The 22104-nt window shown below is 41.4% G+C and overlaps 1 protein-coding gene across 1 annotated transcript in view; it reads right to left on the reverse strand.

The window, feature by feature from the left end:
- The window catches only part of LOC115808929 (pleckstrin homology domain-containing family A member 5-like), a 94586-nt gene that overhangs the window by 30987 nt on the left and 41495 nt on the right, over positions 1 to 22104 (reverse strand). The window contains exons 4-5 of the mRNA XM_030770322.1: positions 5877 to 5960; positions 2826 to 2864 (exon numbers count right to left, since the gene is read on the reverse strand). Coding sequence (XP_030626182.1) covers positions 2826 to 2864; positions 5877 to 5960 — 123 coding nt within the window. The remainder of the gene's footprint in view (positions 1 to 2825; positions 2865 to 5876; positions 5961 to 22104) is intronic.

Raw genomic sequence — 22104 nt, forward strand, 5'->3', positions numbered from 1 at the left:
AGTTGATTAGATAATGACTGCATGCTTATGGCTCACACACAAGTCAAAGAACAAGTGCTTTTTCCAGGCTTAATCATAAAGAGCAAACATGTACACAAACATGAACAGTGGGTAGACAATACAGTGGGGACTGCTCCAATCAAGATCCCGTTTGCATGAGAGAGTCTCACCACAGCAGTAAGCATGGTTTGCCATTCCCATGCACAACACAGTATTCATCGAGAAGACACACATTTAGTACAATGATAACACATGCCAGACAATACAAGGCATCAGATTACTTGGAACAAAGCAAAAGCATAAAGGCAATATAATGGAGAGAACGTCACAGTAATCGTTATGCTTTCCCACACACTAACTGACAAAATAATCATCAGGCTTCATGGATTAGTTGTAGGTAGACTTAATGGTGGCTGACAGAGACAGACAGACAGAGGTACCATTAGAGGGTCACTACATAATGCATAGCCTTCAACAGAGCAATGTTAAAATAACCAACAGAGACTGCTCCTCAAAGCAATCTGCCAAAACTGCCCTGCCCCAAATGAGAACCGAGAGGGGGGAAGAAGTCATTGTTTTTCACTTTCCTAAATGGAATTACAAAACTAAGCATTACCGTCATTGCAACCCCAAAGTAAGTCATCTTTAGCCTGTTTCCAAATGAAAGAGTTGGATCAATACTCCATTAGCGTGTCAGCGTGGGCAAAACAGAAAATGTGATTCTTTAAAGCCAATGGCTGCTCTCAGACACACACCCTCATAGCACTGTGACTGTCCATCTGATAGACTGCACGAGGCCACTGTGGTTTACTATCTGCAGTCTGTTAGTCACAACGGGAAACATGCAGGAGGCAGACGGCGCTGGCAGCTATGATCATGTGGAGGTACCATGTCTCTGCTACTCCACGTCCTGACTTGAAAAATTACCAAAAAACAGAGGGTGACTGAGTGAAAAATCGATTATCAATCCTAAATCAAGGCTTTTTATGTAGCCACCAAGACCATGTGACAGGTTGTTTGAGGTCACCAGCGCAGCGGTGTTTTTGTAACACTTGCAAAAGTATTTGCACGTCAGGCAAATGGGAGGACTCCTGTGAAATACTTACTGAGTCACATCGGGAAAAGAAAAGTGGAGAAGTGACACAGCTATGCGACTCTGCTGTGGAGCCTCGATGTAAAAATATCTCGTGTTGTGGCTGGTGAGGACTATATTCTTCGTCCCTGTCTGTCTGTAGGTATTTAACAGTGGGTGGAGACAAGCCCTTTTCACTTTTCATAAAGGTCAGTGTTTCCAGCTGGAAACGCAGCCGTGTGTGTATGTGTGTGTGTTGCTTTGGCAGCATTAGAGTTTAAATATGATGGAGTCTGGACAGCCTGCCACACTGCCTCTGGACTGTGTGTGTGTGTGTGTGTGTGTGTGTATGTGAATGTGTGCGTGTGTGTGATCACTTAAAAAACACAAGAGGGATAAAGCCTTGACAAAGGCCTTGCCCAGTGTCAGCACAGTCCTCTGTGTAATGGTAAAAAGTGGTGTTGAGGGGGCTCCGTTAGAGGAGACACAAGAGGACCTGACTGACTGATGACAGGGCGTTTTAATGTAACCTCTCAGCAGTTTCAAATTCTGTGTTTAACAGAGGGGGGGGGGTCTTAAGAGCCTTTTGTCTTACGAGGCCAACCTGACTTTACATTGTGGTACATAAAATGTACAGAGAGAACGCCAAACATATATATGAGGGAAAACACAGACACACAGACAACAAGGGCCTACGTTCACACACACGGACAGCAGATCAACGCACTGCATCAGATCACTGGTTGACGTGGTGAAGTGAAAAAAAAAAAAAAAAAATTCAAATCACATGTCTTACCTGTAAAACCTGCAGTTTTAAAAAGAAACAGAGAAACAGGCTTAATAGGACGGAAGAACTCCGTGGAGTTCATATGTTCATGCTTTTTTTTAAACAGCTAGTGTTAGCAGGGCAATATGACAAACACCTATGTTAGCATGTCCGTGTTGAAATGTGGTCAGTCCCTCACTCTAATTTGTCATGTCACTCATGAAAGAGGATTCTGGCGTGCAAATCAGTTCAGGTTTCCAAATTGGGATGTCCTCCTGCCAAGGACAGTTACTCCCACAAAACAGAGAAATTTCACACACACTGAAGATGGAACCATATCTCATTAACTGTTTCTTCAAGGCCTGTGCCAAACGTAAAGAACCTTTTGGGCGACCTCAACTCTGAGCACATAGCATGTAGTATGTGTCTTCAGATTACATCTGTGCAGGGGCACTTGAAGGCAACACAGGTATACATCTGCTCCTTTAGCCTAACAGGTAATATCCTGATAATAAAAAGTACTAACAAATCACAGAGCGTCTGGGTCAGGGCTCAGTTTCTGTCCTTTCAAACATGTCCTCACTGGGCCATTCAGATTATACCATCATTCATCGATGATGTAGTGAGGCTGACATCCTTTCCCAAGAACTACACTCTTGGCAGTGTTGGGGTTCCACATAGAGCCCTGTGGTGCTGTTGGGGCTCAGAGCTCGCTCCAAATGATTTTATACATGATTCTGGTGTTGTACACATATTCAAGTCAAAAGACATACATTTGAAAAATGGGAACATGAGGACTGGGGTGATTCATTCCAAAATGGCCACCATCAGTTGTTAGTATTACATATTAAAACATGAATAAAGTCACTGGGGGGGGGGGGGGGGGGGGGGGATAAAAATGAAATATGGCAACTGACTTCACATATATGGTGCTTAGAACAGACAGGACAAAGCTTCCATTCCAACCAACCCCGATGCATATATTACCTGTTTAAGACAGGGCGAACGATTTTTCTGCAATTCACGCTACAAACAGAAGAGAGAGAATAAGAGTGAACTGGTGGTCATCAAATATGAGAAATTTAAGCGTGCAGTAAAAATCGAAGTGACATCCTTTTTTTTTTTCTGATACACACATTTACGTGTTTGAGGAAAAAAACAGATGGTTACTGCCCCCAAGCACAGTTGGAAACAAATCCACAAACCAAAAACCACATATAGAAAAAAAAACGAGGTGAGCCAAAGTCCTCTCTGGAAGGCTGTAGACAGATTGGCAATGGTGCTGGTAGCTCCATTGCCAATCTAGTCAAGTCGCTATGAGCAACCCAAGTTCATTTGCCTTTGCTAACAGCTGTGCCTGAAAAAGAGGGCTGTGAAGGAGGACTCTAAGATTAACTTACTAAAGGCGAGTGCCAGCTGACTGTTTGACAGCAGGAGGTGGGTACCGAGATGTCCGCATCACAAACAACACAGGACATAGTGGCAGCAAATGGAGCAGACTGGTCCTAACTCGCAAGGACACACTGGGACAATTTTGGCCGACAGGGTCATAAAAACCTGCATTTATGCGTGTGTGAAAGTTTTTAGCGAAGATCTGCGTGTATTACGTATTATGTTGTGTCACAATGTGATTGCTGTCAACTTAAAAATAGAAAAAGCCTCCTGAAATGTGTATGAGAAAAAAGTAAATACACAGCAAGGTACATTTAGATATCAGACTGACAGTTACACCAGAGTAAGGAACTTTTGGTAGACGCTGGAAAAGATCAAGATTCTCCCATCATTGCCCGTTAAGTTGCAAGCAAGGCCAACAGGAACTGACTTGCATAAAACACTGCGCTGGTCTGATGGATGTGGCTGCTGTATAACTGTCTCACGAGGACTGGAGGTTGTCACTCAGCGTTACATAAATACAAATCAGCCAGTCAACACAGCCGAGTGTAGCTGAGTCACTCATTCACATCTCAGGTCAACTGAGAATGAGGCTCAAATCAGCTAGAGCTTTATGCTTTCATTTTGTGATGAAGCCAAAAATAAATAAATAAATACAATTAAACTAAAAGCTGAAGAAATAAACCCAGGATTTAGACAGCTAATGAGGCTTTTTGTGTACATGGCAGGAGACAATTAGGTTTTTTTAGACTTGCGTATACACAGCAGCGAGTGGCTATGCTTAAATGCATAAATGGCCATTGGATGAACGAGCTCCATCGGAAACTGCACAGATCGGCCTCTGAGGCTATGTGGTATACGTCAGATACCAAAAGACATATTAAATGGGGACAGAATAAATAGATTCAGAACAAACCACTGTCAGGCCAACAAAGCAAAACATTATAAGAACTATCTGAGCCTTATGACAATACAACCACCAACGTACCTAACTGGAGCACTCTGAATGGCTGACTGCATGTTGATGTGAGCTCTCATGTGTATCTCTGAGCGTGGAGTCAGGCCTCTCACACTGAGAGAGAGGAATCAGATTCATGGGGACTTGACATTCTGCCCCATCTGAGTTTGACTGAGATTGAACTATAGTAAATAGCTCCTCTAAAACCACAAGAGTGGATTACTTTACGGCATATTTGAAAACTTGCAAAAACTTGAAGTCAAGATACAATATTGAATTTCTGGTGAGCCACATGTACACTTTTTTTTTCAGATTTGTGGCGAAAACTTGAAATTCAATAATGCCAAACTGTTTGTGATGCTCTTTTATTTATTTATTTTTTAATAACGGCCTCATGAATGTTTATGTCCTCTGTTTTCATAAAATTACCTCCTATTATTAGTGGCTTTTTTTACCCAAGCAAAACAAAGCACAAAATCAAAACCAGTTGTGATGAAACCCTACAGTCAGCTCAAGCTATGGTGACCTGAAAACCTCTTGCTCCCCTCTTCCCTGCTTCTGACAGGATCAAGCACTTAAAACTTAGTTCCATTTTTTCCAGGACAACACTTGACAGGAAAGGTGAAAGACTCAGTTGTGTCTCAGACAAACGTCTTTGCTGAACATTCTCCTTCATAAGGATCTGAAGTTGTGTGGGCTCTGTGGTCGAGTCTTGAATACCCACTGTAAGAGAAGAGTTGATTAGGGTTGTTTGAGCCTGGACTATCAGAGGAGCGGGAAACCAATGGGAAGTAAACTGAATGGGCTTCATTAAAAGCTTGTGCTAACTGAACTCTTTGGTTTTCATGCCTGCCAAGTTCTAATATGAGTCAACTGACAGGAGCTAGTCACTGCTGGTGTGGAAAGCACTCTGCAAAAAACACCAGTGTTTTGGACAGGATGGGACAACAACGTGGTATGTTTGCTTATAGGGCGATGTGTCCCATGGCTGAAGGATTCCGGCACTAACACGCTGAGGTGCGGTTGTGACTGATGAACAGCTCTCTGGTATTGTAGCTGGGGAGAAGATGGCCGTGCAATGTGAGGAGGGCTTGTCCTTCTTTCAAAGCAGCAAGGGAGAGACAAAAATAGAGCTTCACACATCAGCAGGCTCTCTGATGCTTCATAGAGCACAATGGCTTTTTTTTTTTTCATTCAGCTGTTCTTCTTCATGGGTCATGGGTCTTTCTTAGACCTAAAGTCCACAAGCCATTTCCAGAAAATTGTTCTCTCATACAACAGAGCAAGCAAATGAATTTGCAATATTCATAACCCACTTTCTAATATTCATTATGTAACAATGAACGATTAATCAATCCTAGATCATATACGTTTCATACACATCTTAGCAAAGAGGTTTAATAGGAATTTCACTGGAAAGAGATGCTAGGAACTATGACATAAGGGGCACTACTGTTTCATCTAAGATTTACATACCAGAGAGAGAGAGAGAGAGAGAGAGAGTGAGGGAGGGGAGGGGAGGGGGGCACTTTGCCTTGATGTTCATGAGTCAGGCTTAACTGATGGACCTTCTAACAGTGAAGTGTTGCAAAACGGAACTGGTCACTAAAAAACAAAGTTGTCTGTACTTCAGATGAACCGCAAAATGCCATCCATCAACACCCATGAGGCTGGATGAAGACACTTACTGTTCGTTGACGACAAAGATGCAGTTGTCTTGTGAGGGTGCGCCACTGACAGGGTGCTTACAGGTCACCTTCCGCTCATTGTGACTGTAAAGAGAGAGAGAGAGAGGGAGAGAGCAAAAAAAGTGAGCAAAAAAAGTCATGGTCTATCATCAGTGTAATCTCAGACCTGTCAGCGTTCATAATCACATTTGCCCTCAGACCTGGGTAACTGAGAAACTGCACATACTGCTTGAGTGCTTGTCAGATTCCAAACAGAGTCTCCTCGGCCACCCAGTCCCCGCCCCCCCACACTAACCAGGACATGACACCAGCGGGCTGTCACTGCCTGCCAGATCTGACCCTGCTCAGGGTAAGGGAGAATATGATGACTCCAGGCATTTTGGAAAATTTGGATGCCAAAAGCACAAAGCATTTAAATAGGCACTGAAAAGAATTGGCTGAAAAAACAAACAGTGAGATGGTATCTGGCAATTCATATTAATTCAATTCAATTCCACCTTATTTAGAAGCATGGGAGATGCCTCTAAGGAGGATTTGAACGTGTCTGTGGCTTTGTAAAGACCCAGTTAATGCTAAACAGATTAGTACGCCACCTAGCAAATCTATCAAACCATGTAGGCTCATGCACGAGGCTGAAAAGACTGCCAGAGTCCAAAAAAAGAAAAAAAAATCATTGCACTATTGCCAGTTGCCAGTGTTTAGCATGCAAAAATCAAAATGGCATTTACAGTACATCACTGAGCAAAACTATCCCGAACTACATCCCGCTTTTTAACACTCAGTATGTAGTTCTACTCCAATTACTGCACAATGGGATGCAGAAGTAGCCACAGACCTGGAGCAATGAGTGGTAGTAAACTTGAGCATGCCGACGCTCCTCTTCTCCAGAAATAAAAAAGAAATACAGTAATCAAAGGTCACAGGTACACTCCTAGCTTTCCTCCTGTCTAAAGAGCAGCGGACTGAACCTGCCTGAGGAGCTGCAGCAGTCTTGTGTCCGGTCATGCTCCAGTCGCACGGATACACGGGCGTCCGCCCACCCCGTCTCCTGCCCAATTACAGGCTCTTTGCGGTGCATTACTTAAAAACAATTATGCTCCTGTCAATGCGAGACAGGCCACACAGTGTAGTGATTCCTGTGGAGAAGCAAGCCTGCCTCTCAGTGAAATTAACAAGCATTATGGGCGAACGGGCCACGAGGCTTTGATGCGTCACACTCTGAAGAGGATACAACAGGCCTCAGACCAACACTGGGGCATGTTTATGAGTCCCTTAAGGAAAAAAGCGATTTTTAAAACACACTGATTTTGAAAAGCCACTCTCCCTGCAAAGGAAGGTAGTACGTCGGTCATAAAAACAAAGAAACAAACAAAAGCTCAAGCTGTCCGACCGAGCTGTCTCTAAAACTAAAATAAGTAAATAAATACAAATAATAATAAAGTTAGGAACGGGCTTGACCCCACCCAGATGGTGCAGCCCAACAATAATAAATGAAGGGAGGCCTAGGTCATGCTTGTCTGCAGAAAATGCTTAATGTAAAATAAGGGGTTCGAGTTTCATTCTAACCTGGCATGAAGCCTGATCCTCAGACTCCATCTGTAATCAATGTGGGCACTGTTGGCAGGGTGACTCTTTGTGCGGTCTTGAGGCAGACTTACGGCACCATTTGTCTTTTAGTATTCCCTAACACATGTCTGTACTTATGCTGCATGTAGGCTGGGGATTCTGTTTTTTTTTTTTTTTTTTTTTTGAAGAGTACCTTTGAATGTATACAGCTGGTAAAAGGACCAATATGACACATGAGAATGGGCAATGAAAGCGTGCGATTCAACAACATTCAACAGGATTGGTTCTAGTAAACGGAAAGTGGAAATATCAGTGACACAAACACATAATGCCTCTGTTGGTCCCTGGGTCTTCAGTCTTGAAAAGGAATCAGTCCATGTTGTTCTGATGACATCAGAGAACTACAAGTCTCTACTATAAGCCCTTCTGTTACAGGCCACCCATTACAGTTAAGCTATATAATTAAGATAACCTATAATTAATATTGCAAAATTTCGCACTTGCTTACCACACACATACTCACACACACACAAGTTCTAGAAAAGCAATTTTTTACAGGGTACAATCTATGAAGAGGACCAAATTAGGATCCAAAGAGTATTAAAGAGAATACACTTCTCTTGGGAAAGCAATGGTTTGACAAGAGTTAGGCATCTATATCTCCAGAAACCCACTGCTTTGAGAGCAGAAGGGTTTTACCTAGAATAAAAGACAGTGAGATAATTGGGTATATCATCCTGGGAGTTCTTCAAAACAAGGCACTTGGTGAAAACAGGCCTCTACACTCTTTAAGCAATACAGATTCTCCTATTCAGCATACTATATGATCCTCCACATTCAAGCCTTCAAAAGCTTATATAAAGTCAATGGCCTTCAACAAACCCATCAGTCTTGTCTGGTTCTCCCTGTGCAATAAATCAATAAAAAACCACCAAGCACTTCCTCCAAATCCTTTCCACACAACAACCGACAGTAAAATCCCCAGAACGGAGGGTGCTGAAGAACCATGAGGGTGTCTTCGAGATGAAAGGAAGAGTTCTACAAACAGGTCCTTTTGCAACAAACAAGCACTAATAAAGATTTTCAAAGAGTTAAGAGTCAATTGGTTTGTCTAAACACTCATGCATTACCATCAGCGTTGACTTGACTGCGTAGCCCTCGAGATTCTGAAAAAATCAGTTTGCGGGTAGCATAACATAAAGAGGAAACTGAGATGCAAATAATTTTGACAGAGGCGCTTTAGAAGCCACAGTGCCTTCAGCAAAAACACAGCTGGCACAGGCTGTGGCTAGCGAAAGGGCTTCTTTCAAGCCAGGTCTGTGTCACCACATGAAGATCGAAGACCCACTCAATGAAAAGTCTTTCCAGATGTTGCCAATAAACGCACGCAGGGGCAAGCCATGTGAGGACGTTTTGTGAGAAAACATCAAAGAGGATCATCTTCTCATCAACACTGTATGGAACTCATCAGGAGAAAATGTACCGCATGGGAGCGTTTACCAGACGAGTGGGCATACGACTTTAAGTTCATATTTGAGAGCTAGTTGAGAATTAGGGCGTGGAGTGATATGAAATTGTGATTAAAAACAATGCCTTAACAGTGTCTGAGGAAAAAAATACACTTGATATATGCAATGCTGACTTCTGTCTTCACGGTTCCAGCCCATGCACAGGACACTCTAAATGAGCACTGCACTGAAGCAAGTCAGGTCTTACCAGATCACCAGAAGTCTGTAACACCTCATATAGATGATGGTGTTCATTATGACTTTGACAGGCAACACACTCACATAGAATAAGAATAAGGATGACTTGCTAGCATCTCCGCAGGCATGATTAGACCCGTCCATGAAGAGCAGATGACCATGTTAGTATCCTTGAAGTTTCTTGATAAACCATCCTCACCTTGGATGACCAGTATGACCAAACCATGGTCCCGGGGCAAACCAACTGACTACATCACACACATGGAACCCTATCTCCCCACCATCTCTTTCATTACTCCACAAATGTCACGGTGAATTTCGACAGTGAGGCGAACATGACAGGAAAAATTATTTATGGCTGGGATAGCCTTTTGAGGGATACTCTGTCATATGCCAAGGCAATAATGTGGATGCTGAACACAGGGCCATGTAAAACAGATTAATGAAAGGCCCACTAAAATTAACCCATAATGGAGCTGCTATAAAAATCAATAAATCAAATTATTCCGCAGACAGTTCTGACTGCCTAATATTTTCCCCCGCGTAACTACACGAGAAAGTCAAGGCTGTGTTTTTCCAAAATTATATGCAGACAGAGAAAAAAACAAGCCTTAAAAAGAAATATGGTCTGCAAATATGTAATCTCTGATGAACAAAATTTAGTATTCGTTCTCAGTTCAAGGTTGGTCCCTAATGTTGTGTTAACCAATGTGGAAAAATGAGGTTGCATTTAATTGGGAAGAGAAAGATCGCGCTCTCCTTAAGGTCGTCACCACAGTGGTTCCCCTGAAACTCCATCGGGCAGGGCTTTGAAGACAGTGGTCTGTGGCCACAAATGAAAGTAGGGACTTGCCAGGCTGAAGCCACGCAGACAGTTGAGTTAAGCACACATATGCAAGCGTTTTTCTCCCCATAATAAACTACAGAGGCTCCAGTTCTTCTCTGTTTCTTCTGCTGCTTCTCTAAATGGTGATGTTGAGTGACATTGTTATGGGGGGAATTCTGGAGGACAAAAGACTTGGAGTCATTGCTTAAAACCCTTCACCTCTGTTTTGCGCTGGGGGGAAAAGGTGAACACGATCTGGTTTAACTGGCAGGCTTGATGACCAGTGCTGACTCTTGTTTTTTTAGTATTGTTCTTTGGAAGTAACTTAAGCTGTGCTCAATGAACCACTTTTGATTGGTTCTGAGCAGCATGGCAAAATTAATTTCAGTCATGTTATCACTTGATTTGCGCCTAAAAATTGAGAAAATAAAGATTCATCAAAAAATGCGTCCCTATTTATGCTCTGATCAATACTTGGTTAATGTGGCTTGGCAAATGCATTCTCAAGTTGCCACTTCTGCTGTTTCAATGAGTTTCCTCTGTTTGATACCTCTTTTCCTTATGGTTTAACCACTGTGAACAGAGATCAATATGAATTCATTAGTCAAGGTTAAGGCTTGCTGTGAAGAAAACCCTCATTGAATAGTGACATACGTATACATAAACAAAGCCGGGGCTGTAAATTAGTCATTCTCCGTAAATACAATTATCTAACTATAAACACAGAGCATATAAAGCAATAAGGCAAAAGGGAGGTGCAAACTCACTGGGGAAAGAAGCTAAGGGGATCAGGGAGGTAGAAATTAGTTTAAAAAGAGTTGGAAGGAATGAAGGTCACTACTGAAGCTGAAAAATCATAATGTTGCAAACCGAAAGCTCAGTAACTTGAGATCTACAGAAATACAGGAATTGTGTGTAAATGAAGAAAACAACTAAAGGTAAAACCTGAGAGAATCTTTAAATGCATATCCAAAGGTCTACGACAGAAACCATCCATTTAAGCATCACTGGAGTACCAACGGGGCTGTCCACAGCTTCATAATGCTTTGTATGAGGGCTTATATAAGCTATCAGTCCATCAGACGAGGTGATTGTGGGCTGACTGTGGGCACAGACCTCTGCTGTATTTACTATGCAGTTCTAAAGTAAAGTAATGTCGCAGTCAAGTGCACTTAAAATCACATAGATCAAAAACGGCTCAACATCAACGTGTCTTTCTTCTGAGAGATTCCTTCTTTTTACCTTAGAAGAGGAGAGCCAGCATTTCTGGTCGCAGGCTAGGGTTTTCTGGTAGGTATGGCACATCATCCCGAAGTCCGGTTCACAGCCAAGTAAAAACCTGATTCATATACTGTGTCATTCTGAAGGTCATTCTGAGTTCTGGAAAATCTCTTTCCTGGAGCCATTGCAGTTTTCACTTTACTCTCGCACAGTACGGTCAATGCCTAGATACACGGCTAAAGCCATGTATCTACATGTCAGACCAATTAAACAGTCCTCATGAAAGTCTCTGCATAAGGGCTATGCTATGGACAAACATTAATTTTCTATGCTGAGTAATGGAGGAAATACAGCTTTACAGCTTTAGTATTACTATTGCGAAGACAAAGGTACTACAGTGTGTATACAGTAAAGACTACAGTTCCCTCTTCAGTGAGGCCAATGGAGAACGGCAGCTATATCCTCCATGCACACACCAATTCAATCTGCTGATTCCAGGCCAGCTGTACAGGTCACAATGGCTGTTGAGCATCTATAAATAAAGCCATTCCTTGTCACGTTAAATAACTTTGAATTGCTTTAATGATGAAACATTAGTGCATTTTTTTTTTAACAAAGCAGAGATGATCTGTAGGGCAGAGTGAGTCACACAGAGTGAGTCTCATGTTTAGCAATCTTATGATCTGATGATACGATTCACCGTCTACATCCCCTGAAGTAAAAACAACATCTCCCATTCACAGCAAGACCAAGATACTTAAAATTACTGGTGCTTACACCAATTGTTTTATTGTTTCCACTGAAAGAACTTTGTGTTTACCAACTACAGTATTACAGGCAACTTCATGTACAAATGTTAGCACGCAATTCAAAACAATTCAAATGTGCAGTTTAAACTCCCAAGTCAAGCATATCTCAGTAATACACACTGCAGGCTCCAAACTGCTACAGCTCAGAGAAAACCAAGATACACAAAAGCCAAACCTCTGGCCCAGACAAACCACAATAACAGCTAAAAATGTGTGATCTCATTACTGCCTATTTATGTTCGTGATGTTGCTACGCCAGTAAAGCAAAGAACTTCATATGTATCAAGTAGCCTACTTATTTAAATAAAAAATTCAATCTCCTTGATCCCACGAATCACTGGAAAGTTTCAGCGAAAGGCTGCACATACAGACTGTTTTGCTGAATAGCTGCTGGATCTTCCTGGGCTTGGAGAAAGCACAGGGAGAGAAAGGGATGGGTCAGATCAAAGAGAATGGGAGAACAGGGGGGCTCAAGAGAAACCAAGGGCAAAAGCCTCCTCCTAACGAGCTAAAAAAGACGAGAGTGAAACCTGTCTGATATATTTAGAAGCTCACACCCATTATTGTTCAAGCTTCAATGCTGTTCAAAAGATTACAAACCTCTCCACTGAAGAAAATGGCGTTGTGTCCCTCTAATAGCTGTAGAGTGGTCCCTATGAAGAAGCAAAGCAAGCTTTCTGGACAGAACAATTAAAACAGCACACAAAAAGAATCTTTCACAAACAACATACAACAGGCCGGCCGCACAACTGTCCGGTTTATACTGGAACAAGACAGAGCTTCACTCAGACCTGAAAACCACAGAGAGTTACACAAAGAAACCTGATGAAACACTCCATACTGACACTTGAAAAATCAGTCTTTCATTACAAATTTCAGCCTACACATTAATTCCTTCAAAAGATTTTTGTTTCCATTTTATTTTATCAGCTATGAACACATTAGTCATATTTCTCATTGTGTGTGAATGCCAACCTGCTACCTATTAATAATTAGCCTCCTTAGCTGTAGCAACATCTGAAAGAGTACAAATGATCAGTGAAGGATGACAGCTGTGAAGTAGACATGTTTACAATGGTGAAGCACCATGTGAGGACATCACCTACACACATAAAGAGAGAAGAAATTCAACTCAAAGCCACAGCGGAGTCACAATATGTCGCTGGTTTAATAAGACAAGCAACATTCACCCAATCGCACATCTCCAATTTCCCCACTCCTATCTCAATTAGGCCAATGTTTGTTCAGCCTTCCCAGTTAATGGTTCAACGTTCAATTTCAGGCCTCATTTAAGACATCAGGGTATGCAATGCCACGCACACTTTTTTTATTTTTGGGCTAAAATTCATGAGAAGAGATGGAGCCTCGAGCAGGTAGTATACAGCGGTTCACCATCAGCTCATAAAATATAGTCTTTCTATTTTCACTTGTTTTATGGTCAACACCAAAGAGATTCACAGTATTGATTCCACACTGGCAATAAAAACCTAGACTGTTTCAGCTTTCCCAATTCAGACTAAGTATCAAACCAGTCTTTGGATGAAAGACGAGGAGAAACTGTCCCGTTTCTCTATGGCTAGTCTTACCACGCCCACCCACCCCATTTCCAAACCGCTCCCCATCTGAGCCTGTCAAATGTGACTGTGACCTGCCAATCAGACAAACAGGTCATTACACTCTAAAGTGGAATAATGATGACATTCTCTTAGCTACAAATGACAGCCTCCCTTCAGGATACATAAACAATTATTAAAAGTGTATTTATATACGTTAATATAGTTTGTTTTTTTTTATTAATTTGTTGGAGGAAGAAGAGAAGCCTGCTGGTTGTCCCTTGGGCCCAAAGAAATCAACCCAATATTTTTTAATAAAAAATACAGTAATACAATTAAACGAAAGTAAACAAAACCAAACTGAAGTCATCCTCAGAAAACGGTTTAGTAATAGCATAGAGTTACAAAGTGGCATAGAGACTATGCAGAGACATACAAAGTGGAAAGTCACATCAGACTAGCAACTTATTTAAACATTTCTATCATTACAGCAAGTCAGGAGGAAGTACGCCACTCTGCATGCCACTAGGGACACCACTATACCACATACTTGCAATGCAAAACCATCAATTAGCTTACTATTCTTGAAGACATTCTGGTGCTGCTGGTAACAAAAAAAAAAAAAAAAAACCTTTTAAAAATTGAAATTTAGACACAGTCAATACAGAAATAGAGAGATTGGCAATAGAGAGATGTTTGAATCTCTATCAATCTGTTTCATTTTTGCATGTTAGGACATAAAAACAGGTACCGCTCAACAGCTGAGGCAAGAGCTGACAAAAAAACCCCTAAGCTGCCAAGCCTGATGATAAATATAATTTTGACCTTGTCTTAGATGGCAAAAAAAAGACAAAAATCAGCATTTGCATGTTCTAGAACATGAGGCACAATATTCAAAGCATAGCCTGAACCATCGGCTCATTACTCTCATCCTGTCTCTGGATTCAGACCTGCAGCATCCGAGGATGTCCACTGCTTGACCACTGCTCCTCTGAGCTGCTCTCATCCTAACCTCCCTGCCTGCCATTACAGACAAACACGGTTACTCTGCAACTGTCCCCTCTTGGGATGGATCCCATTACAGGATCTGTATATCTCTCCTCTATAAATCAAATGAACCTGTCTGAGTGCTTTTTTGGGGGGAGGGGGGGGGTGTGGCTCATGTGTGGTACATTCTCAAAGGGTTTCCAAAAATTCTGTTGGATGGAAAAAAAGCTGACATTCCTTAAAACATGCAGTGACTCAAAACACTATGTTGAGGCAGATTAGAGACAATTTATGTTTCTCTCAAGGTCAAAAAAAGCAGGCTCAGAGAGAAGCACCAATGCTAAGAATAGTAAAAGGCAAACGGCAGTGAAAGCCACTTCAGAATTATACCCCATCGCTGAGCCTACCGTCTGATAATGGAAGGGAGCTGAATGTTCCTAAGCGCCCTCTTCCTGTGCAAAACACAAATACATGCACATAGGAATTACTGCATTTCCATCATTATTGTGAAACCCATGTACTTATTAAATGGCGCCAAAAGCAACGGACATGGCTGCGGTAAAGTCTATGCCAATAAAAAAGCTGTTGTGAAGAACCAAAAACAGGAATGACACAACAGAATGGAATATCCCTCTTCCACCCTATACTGAAAACATTCTTTCCAGAAAAAATACTGCAACTGCATAGGCATGTTTCAATGCCCCCCCAAAAAAACAATACTCACTAAAGCACTGAAATACAAATCTATGTTGGACATAGGTGCCAGCACTTGTTGGCTTCAGTGCTGAGGTGATGATGTGCTCCGTGAGGACTGTGACGGTCTAAGGAGGCCACTCACTAATGAGGACCTTCTCCAGGTCACTGCTCCAGAGAAGAAAGGCTATGAGCGGGTAATTAAAGCTAAATGGTCTGTGGATAATGGGAAAGCCCCCAAATAGATTGTCTCTCATCTTAAAGCAATTTGAAAGGAACGACAGACAGTGGCGCTTGCAAAGCCATTCATCCTTTTACCAATGAGATCCAAGAATAGCATAGCTGAAATTTTATGTCTTTTAAAAAATCTTCCTAAATACTCTGAAACTTGCTGAGGAGCTAACCACACTGGTTCAAAAAGATATGCATCTCAATTATTAAAGATGGATCCCAAAATGCTGTTAAACTAGCAGAATTTTCTTGGAAAGATTTAGCAATAGTCTCTGTGAAAATGACTAGAAACAGTGCTCCAGTTAAATTAAAGTCAAAAACATGGCCATTGCAGACCCCAAGCGCTGTACTTGGAACCTCCTTGCTTAAAGTAGTGTGGGGAATTAAAGACTTAGTGAAGATTTCCCATCATTCATAATGCATGCATCCACAAAACATGCAGAAACCACTTTAGAGTGGAGTATCTTTAAAGTAATGAGTCACAGATCGTAACTGTCATCCACACCAAATTTGCCTTTTCAGCTACGGGGTGAGAGAAGTCAAATAAGCCAACAAAAAACTTCATTTCCCTGACCCATATGCATGCCAAGCAGTCTGGGGGGTATTTTGGCACCACTGCTTCTGCCCCGTGAAGAGCTTATCCAAATAAGAAGATAACTTCATCCTTTAAAAGTAGACAAATATATTATTTCTAGGAGGTGTGAAAATAAGACGATGTAATAACAGGGGATCTGAGGTGTGGCAACAATGGGCAGAGCTTAGAAAAGTACGAGGCTAAAGGGAGTGGTTGACTTCGCGTGGTAAGGATGTTTAAATACTATATGAATACGAATATGAATAACACCGCAACAGAAGTTAACGACTCCTTGTAACAAAGTTAGGTTACATACTCAGTAAAACAAAATCAGAGATACCCCTTTGAAAAAAATGAAACCAAATGCTAGATACTTTCGTACTAACAAACTGCAAACGTTCTACACATGTCAGCCTTACTGTGAAAAATGATAGGTACAGCGTGCTTACAACATGATCATCAAATTAGGGGAAACTAACATTTAAATGTATTTTATAAAAATTCCTTATTTAACTTTTATATATTGAAGCAACCCCAAAGTAACCCTTAAATGAATATCACAAAATCTTTAAACTAGCTAGTAAACTGAAATAATTACGGTCGTTTAAATCCCAACAATGTGTATCAGGAAGGATTCTCATTATTTCGCGTTGACTTACAAACAGCGGCTCCACAAACGGCATCAAATTATTAGCGCAGGATTTTAAATGGTTCTTCAAACGCATCAATCGGATGCAGTGTTAATCCACGGATGGGCACCCACTCTGTTGAAAGCGCACCTCTGAGATGAAGTCCTATGGCTGAGCTCGTGAGGGAAAAGGCAACACAGCTGTCAGTCTCCCGCGTGCTTAACAGTACAACAGTGCGCTTGAAACCCGACACCCGCGTGATGTAACGCTCTGACCGCACTGGATTGAACACTGTTGTTTCGGCAAAGACGCGAACAAAAGAGGAAAATGTATACAAAGAAAGGACAGGCAGCGGTAATCGTCGATGTGTGGGGGTTAGTGCAGTAGTGTAAAAGAGATGAGAGAGGCAGAGTTTAAATTAACTGTTTACGGTAGCTTTAAAATATCCGCCAACCGAATTTTTTACACATGTTCGACATGCATGTTCTATTAGCCAGCGACTCAAACGATGATGTGAAAAATAACGTTTATGAGAATGGTGCTTTTTCTTTCTTTTTTTTTCCTTTGGCAATTGCCACAACATGAATCTCAAAAAGAGGCGTGTTTATTTTAGATTTACATAAAACCCACTCCCTTCGTCTGTCTTCTATGGTCTAACAATTACTGTCCCCAGAGTGGAAAATGGTTTGGCGCACACCAGGGCATCTGGCTCAAAAGTGCAAATCCCTCATCTCTGGCAGACCATGACTGTGAGGCCATCAGATTATCCACTGGACTGAACAAAGTTTTGTGTCAGCACAACTAATAACAGCTGGGCCTACCAGTTTAAACAGTTAATACTTCTCACTTTCAAGCCAGAGTTTTCCATACACTTTCAAAAACACTGTTTAAATATTTATTTAAATTTAAGTCCATTCAAACGTTTATGTGATGTATATGAGGTTAAAGAAAAGTTTATGAAGCCTTTCCCATCAGATGTGTGCCGGCATTGTATGAAGAAAGCAGTCTTAATTGCATGAGAAATTTAATTAAGAGTTGCGCTATGGTATTAAAGACTGTTTCAGCTTCAAATGAAATGACAACTGCAGCAATCTCAAGAGTTTTGGTTTAAATCATACTTGGACATTCTCATGATGGAAAAAAGTGGTCCATAACCTCAGAAATGCTTAACTGGAAAGAAAATAAAATGTGACATACAATCTCCAGAGTGATTTCCAATTCCATTTTAATCTGAGAACAACTCCAAAAGCTAGTGATACTAGATGTTTGACACTTGATGACACTGCTGCATTGTTTCATGCTTTCTATACTGACCTATATATAGTGATAGAATTCACTTTTGCCCCCATTTCAGATTTTCAAACAGGACATGTCTAGGTCTGGGGCAGGCACAGCGACAGTCTTTTCTCTATTGGGATAATTACAGAAGGAGGGCTGTGATGTTAACTCTGCTCTCTCAGTGTCAGGGTGGACACAGCGTTATGTTTGCTGGGTCTGTGTATCATAACGGTATGCGTACAGCACAAAGTCACTCCAACTGTGCTTCTGTGTCAGTTTCATTCATTATTCAAAGTCATTTTGTATTGAGGACATCTTTCTGGAAGGCTCTTGAATTGGGTTTATCACCAAAAGAAGAAATGGCTTGATTTTTATTGCTCAATCCATGATTACTCTGAAATGTGAATAAATATTCATGTTTTAGCTCCTCTGAAACCTTTGGCGAGAGCACAGAAATACAGCAGGACTACCCATTTATTATAGTGTCCGATTATAACCTCCTCTAAAGCGTAATTACCAGTTTAAACTATATACACTGTGGCCAATCCTCTCATTTCTGAATGACGCATCATGAAAACAAGCCATGCACTTGCTAGCCGATCCAGCCCCTCAGGCACACTGCTCTCTAGAGGACGGTGCTCATGCAGACCACCTGGAGCATGGACAGACAGAGGGTGCCCTGTCTCAAGGCAAAAGCTATGAAATATTAAGGCCCATTAACGCAACTGGCTTTAGTTTAGCTCTAACTGTAGTGAACAGCAGGTTGAGAACTAAAAAGAGCAACTGTTCTCTATTATCTTCCCATGTGCCTTTGCACTGGAACACTGTTCCGTATGTAATAGAAGAAACGGAAAGTACACTTTTAATCAAACTTGCATAAAAGAGACAATCACAAGAACAGCTATCTGTTTCTTTTTTTTTTTTTATCTATAAAGCTTACCTGCCTATATGAGCACCTTTAATAACTTGAGTGTTGAGTTGCTTAAGTATTCAGGGCTATGTAGAGTTCACTTTATGCCCTGAAACAGTATTCAACAAAATGCAAAACATTTTCCAACAGTCAAGAGTATCAAATGCACAGTAAAACTAAACTCATTCCACTGTATTATCATATTAAAAGAACCCAAAAGGCTGTGTTATGAGAACTGCAGTCAAACCTCAGCATAAACACAGAATGACTTAAGAATACTGGCACCCAGAAACAGAACAAGCTGATCAAACAACATGCACAGCTGATCCCAGTGGCACCGTTCACTTACTTAGAAGAAATCAAACCAGACGGTAGCTTTCCGAGGAAAGAGTTTGGGCTGCCGTCTGTTTATTTATATGCTAATAAGTCTATCCTGTCTAAGAAACGCTAAAAGCGATAACATACTCTAAGTTAGCATGAAGGACAGATAAAGCATGGCCATGGCCAGGTGAGTCCATACAGCCTGATCCACTGGACAGCAGCCAAACTGGACCAGCGCGGGGTCAAACAAACAGGGGCTGAAAAGTAATTGCTCCTCTAATCTAAAACGGGGACGATGTTATGTTTGTTTGCAAATTCTGATCCACCAATAATGAGATGTATAAACATAACTGTGAGCTCAAATTCAGTACATCTGATTAGCTGAATGTCAGTGCTTGGAGTACAGAAAACAGAACTGGGACTTAAAATTGAGTTAATAATATCTATTCGAGATAATGAGATAATGGTTACAATACAAGAGCCAAAGCTTGTCATACAAATAATCTGAAAGCAGCTGGGAGTCGGGTTATGAAATTTAGAACGTTAAGTAACACGTGGAGGGATTGGCTGCGTATGGGAATGTGTCATTCACTTAAAAGAACAGCTCAGACAGGAAGTGATGGAAAAAGATGACTACATCACAAAGGACAAATGTTGCCGGAATATTCAGACTCATGGTGACAGGGCATGGGTCATGGGAGTCCTCTGTATCAATGGAAACATTCATATAGCTCTTTCCCAATGCACACACAGCTGCATTCATATGCTGTGATTACCACTATCCCACAGCCTTACTTCAAGATCAAAGGGTTGCTACTGCTGGTACGAGGCAAAATTCCACTTAGTGAGGTAGATATGAGTGTTGGGAATTCACTAAGACAAACAACAGAGTTGGGGAGTCAGACAGTCAATGGGAAACAAATGAAAGAGAGAAAAGTAATCTTCTCACCTGGCTGTCTGCTTTCAACAACAATCATGCCTTTGGGGGTAGGGCTAAGCCTTTGAATTGAACCTAATAAACAAACAGATCCCCCTATTTAACCAAGGATCAATTATCCATCCTTAATTCCCTTCTATCCTGTTGTTCTGTTGGTGAAGTAATCCATGCAGAACTTTCTGCATGGCCTGTTCCCTACAATATCACTTTGAAAGTGAGAAAGAAGATCTGCTGAGGAGCAGGTACACCAGGTTCCGAAGAGAGGAATCTATGGGGATGTCTTCTGACTGACCCAGTATAGAGCTCAAAATATTCAACATTCAGAACATTAAAAAAAATAGGTTTCCTATTTTTGAACAAGCAGGGAAGAAATCACAGGAAGTTTTGCAAAGTTGGGTCGATGACTAATGAAACATGTTCTGCTCAAGTGCTCAAGTCCAGCATGCTGATGAATCACTGCTCATTAAACCACAATGCCTTTAAGCTGTTTCACTTGAAAGGGTTAAGACGACTCCAAATAAATGTGAAAGATATTCTAAGAATGAGACAGAGTGGGTTTCAACTCTAAAGGAGGAAACCTCACTGACAGTACACAGGCTAAGTAAATGCTTCTGTGAGTGGGAGGCTTCAAAGCTTCTGTAGAGCATTTTTAAAGGGGAGTGAAGTGGAGTGGCGTGTCACACCCAAGGTCACATAAAAGCAGTACTACCTCGCGTTACTCGTACCAAAAACTGCATTACCCACAGCCAAAGCCCAAAAAAGAGGAATCCTCTTGGTGTTAGGGTGAGCTGTGGCTAAGATTTGTTAGGCAGTCTATATATATTTAACCAGAGTGCTGTTTCTGCAATAGGAAACAGAAGTGTAGGACCACCAAAGTGAAGCAGATGTGCGTACAGGTTTGAGTCTTGAGTATACACATAGATTTAATGCAGGAAACAAATGATAAATACTAAAGTCTTTCAGAGTACGGATCCTCCACAGTTAAATCCCACTGCCTGTGTGTTCCTCTACACTGCATGCTGTTTCATCACAGCCTAAACAGCTGGTACAGGTATGCTTATGAAAAAATGAAATTTATTAAACAGTGACCTGAAAAATACCTCATCTTTCAAAGGAAGGATGGAATTCTTTTCTGAGATAGCAATGACAGTCATGTTTAATGAGTCATGTAATGCCTATCGGTTTTGTTTTTGTTTTTTATCGCCCATCCCCCAGCCCACAGCTTTTTCAAATGTATTCATCCAGGTTCCTTGTTGAAAATTCAGCGATGGGCAGATCAATAGTAAACATAAATATTTGACTTTGCTGCTGTCCCTGTGAGCTATGTTAGAGGACCAGTGAAACAGGTCAGATTGCAATAATGCAGCTGAACTAGAGCGATGCCCAGCACACATCAATAACATGAGCCTCCCAATGGGATAGACCATTCTCTCAGTGCCTTCTGCCCTTGAGGGAGACACAACCAAGTACAAGGCTAGGCAAAACAGACAGAATACAAATAACACCGCCTCTGGACAACGCGCGGTAAGAACCACTGCGATCCAGCAACCTATGCTGAACTGTAGACGCAGTCCAAAAACACAATGCCAGCAGGATGCTGAGACTCCAAATGAAAAGTACTGACATCTAATAATGAAAAAAGGATGGGGCTTTTGCAATTCCCTGTGTTGTCACCCTTTGAGTAAACAGGTTTAATACAGGGAAATAAATATGATGGATTCCCCATGTAGCCTGACAGCATTTTGTGTGATTATGTATTGTTCAATATAGGCAGGTGTCTTTTTTCTATATCTCACCCACACACAGGGAAGTTATGTTCACTCAAGCTAAACAAATAAACAAACTAACAAAATCAAAACCCATCTGTGACGTACACATGGAGTTAGGTATGTAAGAATCTGTAGACCCAGCAGTAACTACAGCCCTAAGTGAGACGATCAAAGATGACTTAGCTAGGTGATTATAGTGGCCAATTATCCTCTGATTA

The sequence above is a fragment of the Chanos chanos genome, chromosome 1, assembly GCF_902362185.1.
Source record: "Chanos chanos chromosome 1, fChaCha1.1, whole genome shotgun sequence".
In the NCBI taxonomy this organism is placed as follows: domain Eukaryota; kingdom Metazoa; phylum Chordata; class Actinopteri; order Gonorynchiformes; family Chanidae; genus Chanos; species Chanos chanos.